Source organism: Periplaneta americana, chromosome 12 (genome assembly GCF_040183065.1).
Source record: "Periplaneta americana isolate PAMFEO1 chromosome 12, P.americana_PAMFEO1_priV1, whole genome shotgun sequence".
In the NCBI taxonomy this organism is placed as follows: domain Eukaryota; kingdom Metazoa; phylum Arthropoda; class Insecta; order Blattodea; family Blattidae; genus Periplaneta; species Periplaneta americana.
Window position 1 is genome coordinate 171,456,285 of NC_091128.1, and position 21,076 is coordinate 171,477,360.

Here is a 21,076-nt window from a genome sequence, read left to right on the forward strand (position 1 = left end):
TAAGGACCTTGAATGTTATAGGCCTATTTAGTCATAGGTAGTCACATAATAGGCTAGGCAGTAACATAATAGGCTATGTTCTTTTTAAATGAACACTGGTTGGCAATTCACAGTTCATTGCATTTTCTTACATACCAGCATGAAGTTACATCGTAGGTTGGGATAGTTTGGGCTACGTCAGGTCAAGACAGTTCTGAGCTACAACTAATGATAAAGACATTAAAAGATAGATTTGGTCTGTAGTTTAAATAGGAACCTCATTACTTTGTAACTAATTCAACAGTTCATAGCATAAATACACGTCAAAAAAATGACTTTCATACTCCATCGGCAAGTCTATCGTGCTATCAAAAAGGAGTGCGTTATATGGCAGTAAAAAATTTTAATAGCCTCCCTATCGATATAAAAAATGAAACTCAAAACATAAAATTATTTAGGGCAAAATTAAAGAATACCTAATTTCTCACGCCTTCTATTCTGTAGGTGAATTCATGACATTCAATAACACTTCATGAAATTGACACTAAAACTTTGTGTTGTACTAGTAGACTATATTGTAAATCTCATCTGTATATATTTCATCTAGACTGTGACTATAAATTAAGACTTTATAATAGTATATTAAGTTTTTTGACTTGTTCCATATTCTAGCTGTAAGCATGTATGAATACCATGGAATGTTAATAAATACAATACAATACAATTATGATCACTTTATGGTTAGTGATATCAGGGTTTACCATGTCTGGAGTGCATGGAATTGTAATTAGGTTAGATTAGTCTTAATTACATAGCTTATATTGTTCATTATGGCTGACATGAGTGATGAGATTCGTACGTGATGTCATTAATGGAGTACCAGTATAAGTTACTGTAGATTAATTCTATAAAAATAGAGAATAATTTGTTTAAGACTTATATGGAAACTAGGAGAACGTTTTTTGGTTTATCATAGATTCAGCAACACATGTCTCCACATTTTTCAGCTGCAAGAAATCGATTGTCAGCTTTGAATACTTATGTGTGCCATTGTACGACGTAAGTCTGTACCTAACTCTTCAGTCCATCAACAGAACGTTACTATCCAATATATATCAAAATAAATCCATTGGCAATGTAGATAAAACTGTAGATCATATAGGCTATACCCAGATAGTTCGGCCTTATAGGCTTTGACAGTAACAACTTTTGTCAGGTTTGCTATGCTGCCATCTAGTTGTTACATAAGGAATCACGTCATAATTCCCATTTGAATTGCATTCCCACAATGCCGGACTGCCTACATAGTCTCTATGCTGATGACACTGTCATATTTACCAGACATTTCAATATTCATGCAGCTTGTGTCAACATGCAAAATGCCCTAAATATATTAACACAATGGTCAACCAAATGGAGATTAAAAGTAAACGGCGAAAAATCTCAATTGATGGTCTTTACTAAACGTTTTCCCAGGATTATAGACCAACTGAGTATTCAAAACCAAATAATACCTTTTACCACATCAATTAAATATCTTGGAGTACTTCTAGACAAACGTTTATCTTACAGGCATCACATTCAAAACATAAGAGACAAAGCATTTCAAAGATACATGACACACTATCCACTTTTCAAAAGTCTGACTTCAAGGAAAGCAGAAGTCCTGCTGTATACATCAGTCATCAGATCATACATCCACTACTGCTGTGAGATATGGGGCCAAGCTCATCCTCGCCACCTGAAGAATCTGGAAGGAATTCAGAGAGCTGTCTGCAGAACAATCACTGGTGCACACTACCTCACGAACAATGTCAAACTCTACAGTGAACTTCATATACCCTTCCTGGTTGCTCATATTCAAGACCTACAGACTACATACAGGAATAAGCTACTTCATCATGCCAACCCTTTACTAAGAGACATAACATAAATTCAAACAAATACTTCTGTCTTTGACGGTCTTAGTAATCAATTTTCTTTAACAAAACCTATTTACATTTCAGTTTATAAAATCATATTTTTGTAAAAGGCAAGGGTCCAAGAGACCTGGTACTTTTAATAAAAACATCTCAAAAAAAAAAAAAAATTGAATTGCATTAGCGACTATACTGCGATCTCGTGTTCATTTACGGCGGACGGGTGGCGATCCTGGCGGTTGTTCTGTTCAAAGTGCTGCCGATTTTAACATAGGGATGTTACATATATGATCTGGGATAAAACTAATTTGGAAACAGAAACTAAATCCTGTACATGGAATCTGTGAAGTGGCAGAGAAAATACATTCTTCGCAGGTAGCGTCATAGATGGCTGGACCAATGACTAGTCAGGGTGTGAGAGAGGGAACAGCATGGCTTGGAAAAACTACAAGGAGCAGATGCTGTGAAGCTTCGCCCTCCTGCCAGTGACTGTTTAATTATAGTAGCCAGACCTAGTCCAAGTAATTATCAGTTTTACATAGGTTACACCAAAGACATTTTTAACAAATTTGTTTTCACGAGGACATTGAATTTCTGAAGTTATAAATAAAACTGATATATGCAGTGTGAGTCATGTCTTAATTGTTATTCTGAAATAATGATAATTTAGGAATAGTTTGCTGTTAAAAATAGATAGATGTAAAAAATTTTTGTCACACATAGAATTAATGGGATTTGCATAAATTGCTTAAAGACAATTTCTGTAATAGTACCCACATTTTTATTTCAAGACTATTAAATTTCTTGATAATTCTTTACAGGTGCACTATCAAAGAAAGGTGGCCTATCTATCCATACACACCTACTGATCAAAATGTTTAGGCTAAATGCAGGGCATACCAAAAACCTGAATTATTCAAACCTAACCTGTCACTGATACTTGACCTTACGAAAAGTTGCTTTTTATTTATCTCTATATCATCGTAGACAAAAAAAAAAGACCAACTGCTATAAGCTAAGTTCGCTTCAGAAAACTTCAGTTTATTCCAAGAAAGCTTAGGAATTTTTTATGCATGAATCCACTCTGTTTTTCCTTTATTTTGTTTGTTTGTTGCTTTTTCGACCTGTTTATAGATCAAGTGTTATAACTAACCTATAACAAAGATATGTTCAAGATGTAAGTTAGATGCATAAAGGTACATACAAGTTGGAACGATGATAAACGATAAAAGAAACAGCGATGCTATATCAGAGAGAATTGAAGCATGCATTGTCATTGAGGTGTGCATATTGGAGTAACGATAAACGCGAAGATGCACAATAAAAGCGACAGAAAAGAAAAATTCCATTTTCTTCGCTCTTGTCGTTCATATGATCTCTGATTAAGATTATATTAAGCTGTATAATGACCGGTGGTTATCAATATATCCGAATATTTATCGACTTATTATTATTTTGGCATATTAAATTATCATGGATATTGACAAATTGTTCTGTTGTGTATTTATTCGTGATACAATAACTTCTTTACTCTGTTAATATTATAAAAATACCTGGCTGACTAGTTTCGAGGTGGTGTCCCTCACTGTCGGAAACCTAGTCCTATTAATAGTTACTTTGATTAAAATAGTATAATTTAATTAACCTGGCCCATAGCAGTTAATAAAGTATCTTAAAATAACCAATTAAAAAAAAACCTGGCTATGGGGATGCTTATTTGAGTGATGTCTGTAATAATCAGCAGCCACAGTCAAAGAGGTCACATTTCTTCCAGTTTCCATATCAGTAACACAAAAATTCAGGACATTTTGACTCAACAAGTCTACATGTCTTTTCATACTGTCCATTGCATAGACTAATAATGATAATATTTGGGGACATTGTATTAATAGCATAACAAATAATGTTTAGGTGAGGGGTTTGGACTTTTTCCATTGCTGGTTATCACAATCAAAAAATTAAGACACAACGTTTTGAAGGAAGGAGAGAAAGGAAAAAACCTACTGTTGGGATCGTTACGTACAGCTATTCTGTATGACTGATCAGTCATACAGAATAGCTGTACGTAGCTGTAAAACCTACTGTTGGGATCGTTACGTACAGCTATTCTGTATGACTGATCAGTCATACAGAATAGCTGTACGTAGCTGTACGTAACGATCCCAACAGTAGGTTTTTTTTCCTTTCTCTCCTTCCTTCCACCTGAAGACGAAGGGAGAACCACCCTTCGAAACGTTGTGTCTTAATTTTTTGATTGTGACAACCAGCAATGGAAAAAGTCCAAACCCCTCACCTAAACATTAATGATCCACCATTGCTTTCCAACCCCTCATTTAGATCAACAACAAATAATATTAAACTGGATTTATTTTGTACAGTTACACATTGTTTACATTTACATTAATGTTTTATGTACCAGTCATACTTATTAATGAAAGTGACTCAGTTTCATTTTTGTTCATCTTGGCATAACGCCAGTGTAGAAAGGATTTTTTCCTACCGTGAAAATTCCTTTATAATAAAAAATAAGTGTTGATGCTATGGGAGTCTATGAGAGACAGGTTTTACTCGTTTTAATATATGTTTTTGTCTTGCAGGATGTTTGATAAACATCATTGCAGGCTAGTGATTGCAGAGATGCTGTAAACAGAGAGAACACAATGGCGGATCCTTCATTAGAGGAAGATGGGATTCTGAGGGAGTGGGCCCCTCTTACACATCTACTTCAACAAATTCCTCTCAAAGCTCAAAGAGGACTCTTCACCCACGATTTGAATCTCACATGTGTTGATACTTTACCCGAATTTATTGCAGTTGGCACCAATCTCGGTTTAGTTTACTGGTACAACCGGAAAAAGGGCGACTTGCAAAGACTGCGTTGTGAGGTAAGTCTAATTAACAGGACCAGATTTGTCAGTGTATTGGCTTCTGTTCGTATCATTTGTCTGTTTGCACTTTAATTCCAGCATCTTTAAAGTTTGTAGAGTACTGCAAACATTTTTTATCAAGGGAAAAATTGTTCCGGGGCTGAACCCGGGACCTTTGGCTGAGTGTGCCAACATTCTACCGACTGAGCTGCCCAGGAACTCTACCAGACACAGCTCAGTTTTTTCTTTTATACCCACATACCTCAAATATCAGTTGGTAGAGCATTGGCGCGCTTAGCCAAAGGTCCTGGTTTCGATACCTAGTCCCAGAACAATTTTTCCCTTGAAATTATTCAAATCAGCCTCACAGGGAGCTATATCTGAAAGCTAGATTTGCATTTTTTTTTCATGTCTCTTTACTGCTATTCATTTTTTCAGAACACTGGTTCAGCAATTACTTGTGTAAAAGTGATTTCTACAGTGGATTTTATGGTGGCAGCTGGTAATGACCAGGGAATTGTTACAGTATTTCAAATACCAAAAATCCCACCTGATAGTCTTCCAGAAAGTATGAAACCCAAGAAGAACAAGCAGGTATAACAGCCCATTCATAACTTCTTTCACAGTAGATAACTTTTAGCAAGTATTAGTATTATTATTTAAATATGAAATTTTAAAACTTAAATTCATTTTAAATAGGTTACCAAAGGTACATTACTTTCTTTAAATACATTTTAACACTATTAAAGATTTTAAATTTTATATTTTAAGAATAAGTGTTATAAACTGAACTTCAAGAAGATTGTATTGTCTGTTTGTAACTTTTTTACTGGCTCAAATTACAAGCGGTCCAAAATTTTAGCTTCTAGGTACCTTTATTTATTTCGGATTATGCTTGTAAATTTTCAACCTCAGTGGTTAAATTAAATCTGTTTATTAATAGAAGAAATAATTGTATTAAACAAAACTGGCTTCATTTATACACCGACGGATCCTTGATCTCCAGAGAACAAGGTGCCGGTGCAGGTGTTACGTGCTGTCTCTTCTCACTTTATAGATCTCTTGGATATGGAACAACAAGTTTTGATGGAGAAATCATTGCAATAAGTGAAAGTCTCAGGAATCTTCTATGCCACATCAGTAAATTTAAGAATGCAGTTATATTGTCAGACTCCAAAGCAGCTATTCTATCAATAGTCTCTAAACACACACCTTCATCTCAAACAGCAGAAATAACTAAAATGCTCTCTCAATTAATATCACTCAATAAAAGAATTGTATTCCAATGGATACCATCCCATTGTGGAATCGTGGGAAACGGGAATGCGAATGCACTAGCAAAGAAGGGCAGCACTGCTACTTACAGACCTGTTACTAAATCTACATATTACTCTGTGAAAAAATTTATTAAATCTACATACTTAGACTTCAACAAACAAAATTTGATAACACAATCCCAAGGGAAAAAATGGAACTCTCTGCATTATAATCCACAGTTAATTCCCGATTTACCACGAAAATCATCTGTAGCTGCATTTAGATTGGCAACAGGCCATGATTGTTTGGCCAAACATCTGCATAGAATTGAAATATATCAGTCCCCTAACTGCCCATTGTGCAACTCAAACCAAGAAATGGATTCGGAACACCTCAAAATCTGTGCTTCATTGGCTGGTCATGATAATATCTTTGAAAAATATTGGAGTGCAAGAGGTCAAATGACTTTATTGTCAAACGCTTGGCATTAGAAAACAACAACAACATAATTGTATTAAAGGAACAAAATTGGTAAGACCAAAGATTGTAATTGAAGCATTTAGTTTCATAAGGGTCTGAGTGCACAATGCTAGGTTTGTGGAGTGTTGGCACATAGGCCCAATGAAGGAACTGTTGGAGATAGACCCAGCGCTGTCTCTTGAAATAAATTGGTACTAATGTAGCTTTCGGTAATTCATATACCCTTCTGAAATTCTTTGGGCAGGGCACATGGATCCATTTAAAAGTATTAGCTGTGAAATCATGATTTTCGCACTTAGGCCCTTATGAAACTAAACGCTTCTATTGATGACAGAGTCTTAAAGTAGAGTGTGTATTTTAAGTATTTAAGTTGCAAAAATTCTGTCACTGTCTTAATCTTTGGTCCTAATGTGAAACATGTTTCAAAGTTAATCATACCTTGATTTGTCATGGATTAATTGTTTGACTGCACCAGTTCATGTGTAAAATGAGGACAAAAATACTTGATTGGTGTGAATTACTGTTTCAGGTGGAGAGATACACTATCAGTGGTCTGCATTCGTCTTCAGTGACAGCAATAGAATGGAGTATGAATGGCATGAAACTCTTCAGTGGCGACAGAAATGGGATTGTTGTTCTCACAGAAATTGACTTTTACATGGTAAGTATATATAAATCCTTGACCATGGAGTCCACACCTGTTGAGTAATGGTCAGCGCGTCTGGCTGCGAAACCAGGTGGCCCGGGTTCGAATCCCAGTCAGGGCAAGTTGCCTGGTTGAGGTTTTTTCCAGGGTTTTCCCTCAACTCAATATGAGCAAATGCTGGGTAACTTTCGGTGCTGGACCCCGGACTCATTTCACCGGCATTATCACCTTCATATCATTCAGACGCTAAATAACAGCGTTGATACAGCGTCTTAAAATAACACAATAAAATAAAATTGTTGTTGTTGTTTTCTAATGCCAGGCGTTTGACAATAAAGTCATTTGACCTCTTGCACTCCAATATTTTTCAAAGATATTATCATGACCAGCCACTGAAGCACAGATTTTGAGGTGTTCCGAATCCATTTCTTGGTTTGAGTTGCACAGTGGACAGTTAGGGGACTGATATATTCCAATTCTATGCAGGTGTTTGGCCAAACAGTCATGGCCTGTTGCCAATCTAAATGCAGCTACAGACGATTTGCGTGGTAAATTGGGAATCAACTGTGGATTATGATGCAGAGAGTTCCATTTTTTCCCTTCAGATTGTGTTATCAAATTTTGTTTGTTGAAGTCTAAGTATGTAGATTTAATAAATCTTTTTACAGAGTAATACGTAGATTTGGTAACAGGTTTGTAAGTAGCAGTGCTGCCCTTCTTTGCTAAAGCATCCGCATTCTCGTTTCCCAGGATTCCACAATGGGATGGTATCCATTGGAATACAATTCTTTTATTGAGTGATATTAATTGAGAGAGCATTTTAGTTATTTCTGCTGTTTGAGATGAAGGTGTGTGTTTAGAGACTACTGATAGAATAGCTGCTTTGGAGTCTGACAATATAACTGCATTCCTAAATTTACTGATGTGGCATAGAAGATTCCTGAGACTTTCACTTATTGCAATGATTTCTCCATCAAAACTTGTTGTTCCATACCCAAGAGATCTATAAAGTGAGAAGAGACAGCACGTAACACCTGCACCGGCACCTTGTTCTCTGGAGACCAAGGATCCGTCAGTGTATAAATGAAGCCAGTTTTGTGGAGGGTACCTAATATTAATTGTCTCTAAAGACAATTGTTTTAGTATTTCAGTGTTTATTTCTGATTTCAGTATTTCTTCTGTTAAATTTAGATTATATCCATATTTAATAGAGTTAAAGGGTTTGGTTTAATTTGTAGGTTTTCTTTTAAATTCGGGATATTGATTTTCTGTTTTAATTCTTGAACAATGGATATGAAACTTTTTTGAGTTTTCAATGTACAGAGAGGACTGTATGAATGCCAATTGTTTCCTGGTAATCTAATAAGTTTTTCATATTGAATCAGTGCTTTTTCTTCTATTGTCATTTTGATGCTGTTAATATTAGTGAGAAATCTCATAGAATCTATTGGAGTTGTTTTGATTCCACCAGTAATGAGTCTGAGAGCTTGGTTTTGAACATATTCTATTTCGTTTATGAAAGGTGAAGTAATTAAAATTTCTCCGCAGTATGTCAGCACTGGCTGTATAAACATTTTGTATGTGGTGTTCAAAGTATTCCTAGAGCATCCCCATTTCTTTCCTGCTAGTCTTTTTAGAAGGGAGAATCTTTTACGAGCTTTTTCAGAAATGTATTTCAAATGGTTGCTCCATGTTAACTTACTATCGAAAATAACTCCAAGATAAGTCCTAGGAAGGTGTTGGCACAATAAAATAAAATTGACCATGGACATATTCCACATTCCTTGTACATTACAAGTAAATTTTCTAGTAAGTAGTAGAAATACGAGTTTCTGTTCCACAGAAGAATTTTCCACAGTTGTACTACACTACACCATACTTACGAATTACCAGTGGAGTTTCATGATTGTGTTCCACAAAAGTGGATGGCAATCAGTTGACCCATTTCATAGTATTAGTGGTATAGCCAGGCAACATACATTTCAGAGTGTACAGAAACCAAATGCTCCTACCAGTCACACTGGAGTGAAGTCGAGAGTTTATGGAGTGCTCCTGTAAAGTATGATTTACTCTAAGTAGTGTAATATAGCATTGTTTTATTCTTACTATGTTAGCATATGTCAGGTCAGTCTTAAAGTGTAAAATAACCTGGCTCTCTGTCACGCCTCTTATTTTCAGTTAGTGGATGTGGAAGAACAACATCATGCACAACTCAAGAACTGATGTGCTATGTTTTGTATGTTTCCATGCGATTAAATAGGAAGTTGATTTTATCAATGCAGTAAAATATGCACCAAATGATCCTGTGTAATGATCTATTTATTTTTGTTCTTTTTGTTGAAATTTAGTGTCTTAGTGTCAGAGGATTTTTGTGTGTCAATAAAATTGTCATACATCCTGTAAACATGTTGTTGTTGTTGTTGGCAACGAAGCCATTAGCGTTCTTGCTCTCCAATATTTCTCTGTGGTGAATCCATCAGGTAGAACTTCACAGGTTATGAGATGATCTTCAGTCATTTCTTCTTCTTTGTTGCATAGAGGGCAATTTGGATTTGTGTAAATCCCCATTTTATTCAAGTGTTTGGCCAAACAATCGTGTTCTGTAAGCAGTCTGAATTTTGCTACTGCAGATTTACGTGGGATTTCTGGAATAATTTCTGTTTTTTTTTTTTTTTATTAAAATGCTCAATTTTTTATCTTTGGCTTTGGTACATAGTGCTTGGTTTCGCTTGATTTTATATTTATTTTTAATTAGTCTTTTGATGGATGTAAAAGGTAGGCTTGTATTTGTATTCTGAATTAAATTGGATCCTTTTTTGGCAAGAAAGTCAGCAGTTTCATTTCCAGCAATTCCGCAATGTGCAGGTATCCATTGCAATTGAATTCTTTTCTGTAGTTTTTGAAGTTGTTGGATCATTTTGTGACATTCTTTAATTTGGATTGACATAATTTTATATGAATTTATTGCATATAATGCTGCTTTAGAATCAGAGAGAATGACAGCATTTTGAAATTTATCTATTCTGTATAGTAGGTGTTGGAGTGAGATATGAATAGCCATGTAAACATAGTGAAGTGTGTTTCATTATTACAGAGCATCAAAAACAAATATAAGTAACAAATTTCCGACTTAAGAAAGTGAAAGTAAACGCCACTTTTTGCATTCATTTTCAGCATCTTAGTAAATCAGTCGAACTTCTGAACGAGAAGTATGAAATTGTTCAACTGAGCTACAGCCAGCAGTTACTGCTTGTTTCTACTCTGTACCGAAGTATTGTATGCTGTCACAGAGAAGACCGATGGAAAGTGGCACAAGTTGGGCAGAAGGAGAGGAAAACGTAAGTTAATTTCCACACATTTCTCTTTTGTCTACACAGCACTAACACACATTCATTATAAAATAAGTTGCAGTTGGTGAATATAACTCTTAACTACTATAGGATAATTATTTAGTTGTATTTATACAGGGTGGATACTAAATTCATCTACAAACACTAGGGTGAAATAAATCACTTCAAAACGTACCGGTACCCTTTGTCATGCAGTCAAATTGTGACACAACTAATGCTGCTGTATGCACAGTTTAAACTTTAACTCTCCTTTCCACAAGTCCTTACTTAATATCCCACTTTCCTAAATTGCTCTTTTGTCCCTCCAAGCACTTTGCATATGATTATATCATCGTTCCACCTCCAAAATCCGCTGTGAGCATTTAAACAGATATTACAGGCAAATGAAAAAGACATTAGCCCTATCACTTTTAATTCCCTTGATTATGAAAACTGCTTGCAGTAAGTTCATCATTTATCATGTAATATTTGAAATTCTATAGAAAGTAGATTTGAAAATCAAGGGCATTAAAAGTGATAATGCCTTTTTCTTTCTCCTTAAAAATCTGTTGAAATGCACATAGTGGATTTTGGAGGTGCTGAGATGATATGATATCTGATAATGAAGCATAATCATTTTAAACATCTCAGATAACTGACCATACAGCATATCAATATTTTTCTGCAGAACTTTCTGTTCTGTTGCTGTTTTCTCCAGAGTGCATGCCATGCATTATGCTAAAATTAAACATTTGTACTTGTTGCAGAGCTGACTACATGTTGCAACACATATCATTGTTAACATTCCAGTCATTCCTGTTATGGCTGAGTGGTCAGACCTCCAGCCTGTCATACAGGCGGTCCGGGTTCGAGTTCTGGTCAGGCCTGGGATTTTTCATTGAAAAATCCATAGTGACATTTGCTGTGGACACGGTGGGGGAGTTTTTTGTGTGTGTGTGTGTGCGTGCGTGCGTGCGTGCGTGCGTGCGCGCGCGCGTGATTTTTAAATCAAATTCTTTAGCCATTTTCAGTTAGAAATAGTAAATTATAATTTTCTTTCCTCAGGTTGGGGAGGCTGGGCGCTACATTTTGTCTTGGCTCTGGACGACCACAGGAATTAGTGGTTTATGCTAGCAGACCTGGTCTACGAGTTTGGCTTGCAGACAAGAATGGTGTTGTTCAACAGACTCTAATTTATAAGGTATGTAGTATATACTTGTACTTGTTACTTGTGAAAGTCAGAAAAGATTACTTTATTTTCATGGAAACTCGTGTTTCAGTTTGCTTCACTATTGTTGCAAATGAAATAAACAGCATTTCAAGCTATTCTTGCGTGAGTTAATATGCCTCTCTTGTAAACCCATATCAGAAAATAGTGGTTTTCTCTCTACAAATGTGGATTGGCCTTATTCAGTGTTGTTATTAATGTAATAGAGATTGTTCCAGCACACTGAGTAGATTCAGAACTCCAAATGATTTGAAGTATCCCTGCAATTTGTCCATTGTGGAAATTTATAAAACAATTTGAAAATACTCCTTAAGATTTTCTTCTGGTCAATAGACACTATTAACAATCATCATTATCATCATCATCATCATCATCATCATCATCATCCTGTCAAGTATTAGGCCGAGTGGTCTGTTGCAGTCTTGTTTTCTGTCTGTTTCTTTTGAGGTCTGGCAATGGATCTTTTTCCTCTCGGTCGATAATTTAAAATTGCCTTTGGAAAACTGTTTTTGCTCATTCTGTTGACATGATTTTTCCAGTTTTCTTGATATCTCCAAATGTATTTCATCACTGGTTCAGCCTCGAGTTCCTTCTTGTGAATCTCATCTCACATGCTGTGATTCTGCTAATCGCATGTGTTCTTAAGGTCCATGCCTCACTTCCATAAGAGAGAACTGATCTTGCAGGATAGTGAAGTGAATTCAGTAACCTCTCCTATCTATTTCCCAACCTTAACTTGCCAGTGGTGCAACCTACTTTTTTACAAATGAAGTCCTAGGGTCCAAGGAATGGTGGATTAACCGTACTATTAACATTGAGGAAATGCAGTGTTTAAGAATTGGTCCAGAAGCTATAAGATGGCACCCCATCACTGGACTTGCCCCCTCCTGGCTAGCAACCAGTTGGGAGGTTAAATCTACGCTTTCAAGTCTTGTATAATAGATAGCTGGACAAATAGTACAGATGATGGAAAATGCAAGGCCATGAACAAGAGTTAGAAAAAGACTACTAACAATAGAGGAGAAACATGGTGACATATCTGAATGTTTTAAAATTGAAAGAAACACCATTCTTTTATGAATAAATTTGTATTATTGTTTTTCTATTTAAACTTATTTCTTAACAAAGAAGACTTTCAAGCCTTTTTTGACATTTCAAAAATATTGTATTTTAGCTCATAGCTGCATAGTACAGGTTTCACTGAGAAGCTGTTTTATCAATAGTCTTACCATGCATCCTGGTTTGATCGGAATAGTCTGGTTCCGCTGTCATAGACAATTGACCATTGCATCCCTGTTAAAAAATTTGAGGTTAAATCTCTGATTACAATGTTTCTTCATTTAGTTCACTTCATTTTCATTACATTGAAATTAATTTCAAATAATATATTTGCTTCTTTGTTTGTGTCATTTATTATGACATCAGCTTATACAGGGTGTAAGGGGTAGAAGTGCCATTATTTTAACTGATGATTGTTCATGTCATAAGGAAGAAAAATGTCCTCACAATTTTTTTCTAATTGCAATGTTTAATTATTAAAGTTTACAATATTAGGCATTTGGCAACGTTGCTGGATGGGGAAGAGGGAGTTTACAAGTACACAGTACAGCTCAGGCGGATACAGACATACCAGTACAAAACAGATGCTCTGTTCTAATGCCGGGGCAGACCGTTGTTTACATAAAACGAAAAGCAAATACAAACTTTCAATCTCATTAATAGAACTTTATGGTAAATTTCCATTTTATTTAACAATATTGGCAATATTGGTGCATTTTTTATTGTACGTCTAAAAAATAAACAGTAATGGTTTACTGCACAAAATCACACGAACTTTTTTTAAATGCAACATTTTAATCTCTCCCGCTTCCATAAAGCAGTGCCATTTTTAAAGAAATTTCTGTTTTTGTGATTTTCGAAATGAGGTAAGAGACTCCTAGTTTGTAATAATCGTTGAAAAACCACTACAAAAGTTCGCCGATTAGGCAACGTTCATTGCTGAAAACATTGATGGTACATCTTCTTGCCTCACTTGAATTACGACGATTTTTTCCATACATTAATAACATATGATATTCCTAAACTGTGAATGACATTGTAAGTTGTTTATCGAATACCTGGTACCGAACCATCATCCGCTCGGCAGTAGACGTATGGACAGGAAACTTGAACTCAGCTGACGTGTACTTATGTCTGTGCAGAGTGCTGCCTGCTGAACACATTGCCACGTCTCTCATGCCAGAAGATTAACAAATTTAAGCATGCAATTTTATTTAATTTCACGAAAACGTAATAGAACACACAAATATTTATTTAAACTACTGATATAATTGTTTTCGTAATTTTACTAATGATATAATCAGTATAAGCTAATAAAATAAGAGAAGAAATATTTTGTTCTGGGAAAACTATCAAGTTTTGATCCTGTCTTGTATGGACATTTTTTGATCCTGCAGACCATGCCTGATGACTATGAAAAGGACAACACTTATACCCCATCAATGATGAATTAGTAAAATATCAAGAATTTAAGTTGGATATCTTAATATAGTTTGGTTCTGAATTCTGCGTTTTCTTCATTTATTATACCACTGGTCGTTTTGTGATATATTTTTTTAACTCTAAGTATGTCATTTTTTAACCCAGTGATTATGAAGTAAAGAGTTTTTCTTTAATTTAACAGTCATACTACTTTATAATAGTGTCATGTTATCCTTTGTCTTCTGCATAGGATGCACTCATGAGTGAACACACACACACGCCTCTGATCAACCCAGCACCATATCATGTGAAGCAGTCACATGGTGATCACCAGTTCGGACCACTTCTTGTGTTCCGAGAGAACCTGTTAGTCACGTACAGCAGCGACATAGTGTATGTTCTCAACCCGGCTACCATTACTGTGGTAGCTACAGTGGCAGATCTGAGGAAAGTGCAGGATGTGGCTGTCAACAAAGACGAGATCTTCATCTTGGAAGGGGAGAGGAGTCTTATCAGAGTGGCTTACACTCCAGAAACAACAGCAACATTAGTTCAAGGTTGGTGAGTCAATATTTTTTTTATTATCTTCAGACTGATGCATCAACCTCGGTTAAGAATGTAGTAACCATTGATTACGAAACCACAGTTAAAGAGTAACTGTGACTAATATGTAATTTCTTTACATCATTCATAATCACCAGTTACTTACACATGGTTAGCTGATACCTCATTTAACCAGGGTAAAGTCTGTGAAGATACACTTTTTCTACAAAGTGACATATGGAAAGCATCCATACTTCTGCAAAGATCTAGTCAACATCTAAAAGTAACTGAGCTCACTCCTCTCTACACTGAAACGAATATATCCTACATTTTCGTGTTTCACTTGTTTGCTTCTGGACATTGTTTCTGGGTTGTATTTCTTTGTTTTTCTGTGCTGTTAGGTTAAAATCTTACAAATGGTAAATAAAAAACGAAAATAATTAGCTGAAATTAAACACAGAATAAATATGGGAAATGTCTGTTATTATTCGGTTGAGAAGCTTTTATCATCTAGTCTGCTGTCAAAAAATCTGAAAGTTAGAATTTATAAAACAGTTACATTACCGGTTGTTCTTTATGGTTGTGAAACTTGGACTCTCACTTTGAGAGAGGAACATAGGTTAAGGGTATTTGAGAATAAGGTTCTTAGGAAAATATTTGGGGCTAAGAGGGATGAAGTTACAGGAGAATGGAGAAAGTTACACAACACAGAACTGCACGCATTGTATTCTTCACCTGACATAATTAGGAACATTAAATCCAGACGTTTGAGATGGGCAGGGCATGTAGCACGTATGGGCGAATCCAGAAATGCATATAGAGTGTTAGTTGGGAGGCCGGAGAGAAAAAGACCTTTAGGGAGGCCGAGACGTAGATGGGAAGATAATATTAAAATGGATTTGAGGGAGGTGAGATATGATGATAGAGAATGGATTAATCTTGCTCAGGATAGGGACCAATGGTGGGCTTATGTGAGGGCGGCAATGAACCTCCGGATTCCTTAAAAGCCAGTATGTAAGTAAGTAAGTAATGATTAGCTGTAGCCAACGTGAATCTGAAGTATTGATAGACATAATTACTAGTATTAATATGTAATGGGAAAAAAAAAAGATTAAATATCAATAAAGGAAAAGAATGAAGCAGGGAGCACTAATGTGTGCAGTCTGGGGTCTCAATTATACCAGGGAACTGTTCTATCCTAAAACTCAACCATAACCTTTATTCATTCAGTCTGCTGTGTAAGAAAAGGGATACGTGAGTGCTCTCTCTCAAAGTACTGAAGATCAGTTGCACAGAATCGTAACATAAGCAGTTGGTTAATATGAGAATTAGGACTGTTTCTGTGTGATAGATTTTGATAAAAGGAATTTCTCCTGAAATTTTCTGTCAACTAATTCCTTCTTTCCACTAACAACTTCACTCTCACCATCATCTATGTAAGTAATCCAAATACAATAATAATTGTCTTCGAAATTATCAATTATAAATCTGGCCGCCATTATCTTTTAGTAGGTCTAATAATCACTGGTTATCTCCTTTAACCACTGGAATATGACCGATTAAAGATTACTGTGGTTAACCTACTGTTTAAGTCCTAACCAAAATCGGTGCTACACTAACCGATGTTGATGCATATGGCCATGAGACATTGAAGTTAATGAAAGGGCAGATATCATTGCCAAGTAAGGAGTATAGACTGTTCAGTTGTAAGTTCTGTGTTCTGAGACTGCATCAGGAATGTGACTGGTGACGTGTGGAATAAGGTGCATCCACAGGGAAAAGTTTTTGATTACTTTTTTTGTTAACTCGTGTTCAGGACCATTTTCGATGCTTATTAAATTTTCTGTTTTGTTCATAAATACATTCTCGTCAGTATTTGTGAATGAGAGTTTATAGTAATAAATTGGGGTCTTATTTATATCGATAATTATCGAACATTAATTATTACCTATTGACTTGCTGAAAAATGGCAAAGCTCCGGGTATTGATAAAATACCAGCAGAGCTAATCAAAGCAGGAGGGAAAGATATGGTAGAGACAATATACAAACTGGTAAAACAGATATGGCAAGAAGAACAAATGCCTAGTGAATGGAAAGTTGGAATAATCTGCCCAATTTATAAAAAAGGAGACAAACTAGAGTGCCAAAATTATAGAGGCATAACTCTCCTATGTACAATGTACAAAATATTCACTTACATTCTCCGGAAAAGATTGGAGAAATACTACGAGAATATCATAGGCGAGTACCAAGCCGGCTTCTGTGCAGGAAGGTCGACCATAGATCAAATTTACACTGTTAAAGGCATGACAGAAAAGTTCTGGGAGTATAATCTCAACTTATACCATTTGTTTGTAGATTTCACAACAGCTTATGACAGCATTAATAGACAAGAATTATACAAAATTATGATTCATCAAGGGATACATCCAAAGATAATCAGACTCGTCAAGATGACCATGGCAGAAACCAAGGCTCAAGTGAAGATATATGGTGGTTCAACAGAACAATTTAATATTGATAATGGGCTGAAACAAGGGGATGCTCTAGCACCAATGCTCTTCAATCTTGCTTTACATTGGGTGATAACACAGACAGGTATAGATCCTAACAGCACTTTATTTTACAAAAGTGTTCAAATAGTAGGATACGCAGATGACTTGGATGTTATGGGACGGTCGTTGACAGCAATAGAAGAAGTGTATAAAGACCTGGAACAAGGAGCCGCTAAAATCGGGTTGCAGATTAATGCAAGTAAAACCAAACGGATGACACAAATAAGAAATAAACAGAATATATACAACCCTCCTAATCTGACGATAAACATGTTTGAAGAAACTGAGAAATTTAAATATCTTGGAACAGTAATGACAAGTAAAAATAACGAATTAATTGAAGTACAGAGTCGAATCACTGCAACCAATAAGGCCTATTTTGCATTAAGCACAATATTGAAATCTAACTGTTAGAAGTATTCTCTGTTATGCAAGTGAAACTTGGACATTATCTAAGGAGACAGAAGCTAAACTAGGTATATTTGAACGCAAAATACTCAGAAGAATTTTTGGACCGGTGCAAGAAAATATGCAGTGGAGAATACGTTATAATAACGAGCTATATAAATTATATAAAAGTTTTGATGTTGTTACTTTCATCAAATTAAGGAGGCTTGAATGGGCCGGACATGTCTATCGGATGGAAGGGAACATAATACCAAAGAAGATCTTAGAAGGGAAAATACATGGTAAAAGACCAATTGGAAGACCCAAAAATAGATGGATAGATGCGGTAACGATCGATTCTCAGGACTATCTCGGAACAACTGCCTGGAGGAGATTAGCACAGCACAGGACAGGGACAGTTGGAGGAAGAAAATTGAGGAGGCTAAGGCTCGACTTTGGGCTGTGATGCCATCGTAGTAGTAGTAGTAATTGTTACCTAGACCAGTTGTGCCAATCAATTTTGTGCAAGATGACAGAACACGATAGTTATAGATACTATTGTTGTTTAGTCAACTGTCTGAAGACTGTTTGAATCTCATGAGTAACACCAATAAGGCATCCACAACTCATGAGGCAACTAGGCCAGGTGATAATGGGGTAGTGTGGCATACATCGCCGATCAGCTACATATTCCACTAATCAGACTTCAGATGCACACAAACAATTTTTCTTCTTCTGACACCTATCGTCAAGTGAGATGTACTTTCTGCTTTGTTCATAAATACATTCTCGTCAGTATTTGTGAATGAGAGTTTATAGTAACAATTGAGATCTTATATATATCGATATAATTATCGAACATTAATTGTTACCTAGACCAGTTGTGCCAATCAATTTTGTGCTAGGTGACAGAAATGTCATATACAGAAGACAGACATATCTATAAAAAATATCCAAAATTGTAAAAGCATTAGGAATCATAAGCAATCATTGGTACAAAAACACACGTCTTAAAATTTGCAAGACTTTGACAAGACCTCTCTTGGTATACGGAAGTAAAGCCTGGACAATTAAGAGATCAGGGTGGGTGGTGTGTGTGTGTGCGTGCGTATGTGTGTTTTTTTTTTTCTTCTATTCTGACGGCATAACTTGTACCATAAAGTTATTATGAAACAATTTGCCATGCTATAATATTTAATACATCATTGTTGTCATAGCAACCTCTTTCTTTATGGACTATGATATCAAACGATCCATCATTACAAATCTAATGTTATTTCTTTATTAATTGTTTTATAATGCTGTCGTACAAAAAAAATAATGTATGAAACACGTTTATAGTGTCATGCAGTTATTGCACTCGTCAGAATTAGGAAACCCCTAAAAATTGACTTTTGTCATAAAGTATAACATTATAAACTTGTTTCATAATAATATAATATTATTGTATAACCTATTTTAGACGCTTAAACATACATTTTTAGTGCCTTAAAATCTGAGGTCTAATTATATAATATCGTGCAGAAATTCTATTTTATCAAATTTAGAATACAGGCAAAAAACAAATTTCAGTTTTGTTTTTCTTTCATAGCTGGTAAAGTGCAAACATATTCCTTTTATTTTTGGTATAATAGAATCATACTTGAGAGAAAAAGATCTCTGGGGAAGCCGAAACATAGATGGGAGGATAATATTAGCGAAATATAGATGGGAGGATAATATTAAAATGGATTTGAGGATAGTGGGATATGATGTTAGGGACTGGATTAATCTTTCTCAGGATAGGGACTGATGGCGGGCTTATATGAGAGTGGCAATGAACCTCTGGATTTTTGAGAACCATTTGTAAGTATAATAGAACCATAGTATACCTTGAAAATTATAAGACACACACAAAGAAATAAGCAGTTATGCGAGACTTATTGTAGTATACCCCCAATATATGATCATTTTCTTTCGAAAAAAATGTATTAAACCCGAATCAGTGGTACCTAGGCAGTATATCTTCAGATAGACCTACCCTAAAGTTATGGTTCCGCTATGGTGTTCATCGCCGAGCAAACATCAGCTAAGCTGTTTTCTTTACAGCGAACATTGTCGTCTTTCCTATTGAAAGCAATCTTTCCTATAATTTCACTAACTTCCTTCCAGAACATTTTCTTTTTATGAGTAGGCCTGTCTCTCTATTTTTGGAACTCATATCGTACAAGGCAGGATGATTCGAAACATATTAATTAAAGATTCATAATTTTTTTACAAGAAATTGCTAAATACACGATGTTTTGCAGCCATATTTGTGATATTGTCATTCATTTGTTTTCTAAATGAATATCTATCATCGCTGTCAGTTTGAAGCCAAGTCAATCCAGAGTGATGAAGGCCAGCACTGATCACTGCAGCCCGCGCTGGACTTGTGACGAAACCAGCTATGTATATTTACACGTAGAGCTAATTGAGCGGCATTGTTTGCTTAGTGATGATCGCCATAGCGGAACCATAGCTTTAAGAATTCAGTAGTGCTATAATCTCAAAATTGAAAAATTTGGACTTACATACATTACCTCTTGAGTAGAGAGTTTATACAGCATCGTTAAATAACAAACTAAAAAAAATAAATTCCATTGAGTTCACTTTCAAAGTAAATCAATAAAAAGTTGTGTTTACTAACTAAAATTATTTTATGGTGAAATTTTGCAAGGAATCATACTCCAAAATAGTTAACGTTTTGGTCATCTTGTAGGCCTTGTCTATAAACTATGTTGCGTTTTCTAAATGAAGTCCATGAAAATTTAATATTCTGACTGTTAATATAGAATGGTAATAATAGCTTTTAGGAAACTGTAAAATTTGCGTGTTGTAACAACTTTTCAACATACAAAATTGTGCTCACTATTGGTAAAATAGCTGACAGATGGAACAAATGACAATCGTTCACGTGCTTACCATATTGAAATCTTTTCATGGAACTCAATGACTTTGAGACTCAAATCGTTTTGAATCTCCATTTTCATGAAGGTTTCAATACAGTAAGCATATTCAAATCAGTTTGAATACTCCATGAAAACCCAGTAATATAGTTCTTACTTTTGCATTGTTTGAATTCTTTAGGTCATAAATATCTCTCAATTGTTGTCTGAAGACAGGTCTGAACTTCACAAGTGATACCAAGAAGGCAACACTTATGAGGCAACTAGCCCAAGAGATAATGGGATAGGGTGGCCAGTTCCTTTCCCCCTCCATATCTCCTAATTATGGGTAATAATTTTCAATGTACTATAATTAAAAACTAATCTGCTGCTTTTATGTGACTCTTACCCATTTGTCATGTTTAATCTTAATTGGGATCGCTCAAAACCCCATCATGTTCAGTTTGGATCATGTTGCCCTCAGTGTTCTGATAGTTA

At 35.5% G+C, this 21,076-nt stretch overlaps 1 protein-coding gene across 8 annotated transcripts in view; it reads left to right on the forward strand.

Annotated features, from left to right (window-relative positions):
- LOC138711177 (tectonin beta-propeller repeat-containing protein 2) overlaps positions 1–21,076 on the forward strand; it is an 84,206-nt gene that overhangs the window by 2,094 nt on the left and 61,036 nt on the right. For all 8 annotated transcript variants that reach the window (XR_011335354.1, XR_011335356.1, XR_011335355.1 and 5 more), the window contains exons 2-7: positions 4,496–4,783; positions 5,204–5,359; positions 7,032–7,163; positions 10,323–10,486; positions 11,543–11,678; positions 14,437–14,743. Coding sequence is in view for 5 of the 8 variants with exons in the window: in XM_069842538.1 (XP_069698639.1) it covers positions 4,559–4,783; positions 5,204–5,359; positions 7,032–7,163; positions 10,323–10,486; positions 11,543–11,678; positions 14,437–14,743 (1,120 nt within the window). In the remaining 3 variants the exon portion in view is untranslated. The remainder of the gene's footprint in view (positions 1–4,495; positions 4,784–5,203; positions 5,360–7,031; positions 7,164–10,322; positions 10,487–11,542; positions 11,679–14,436; positions 14,744–21,076) is intronic.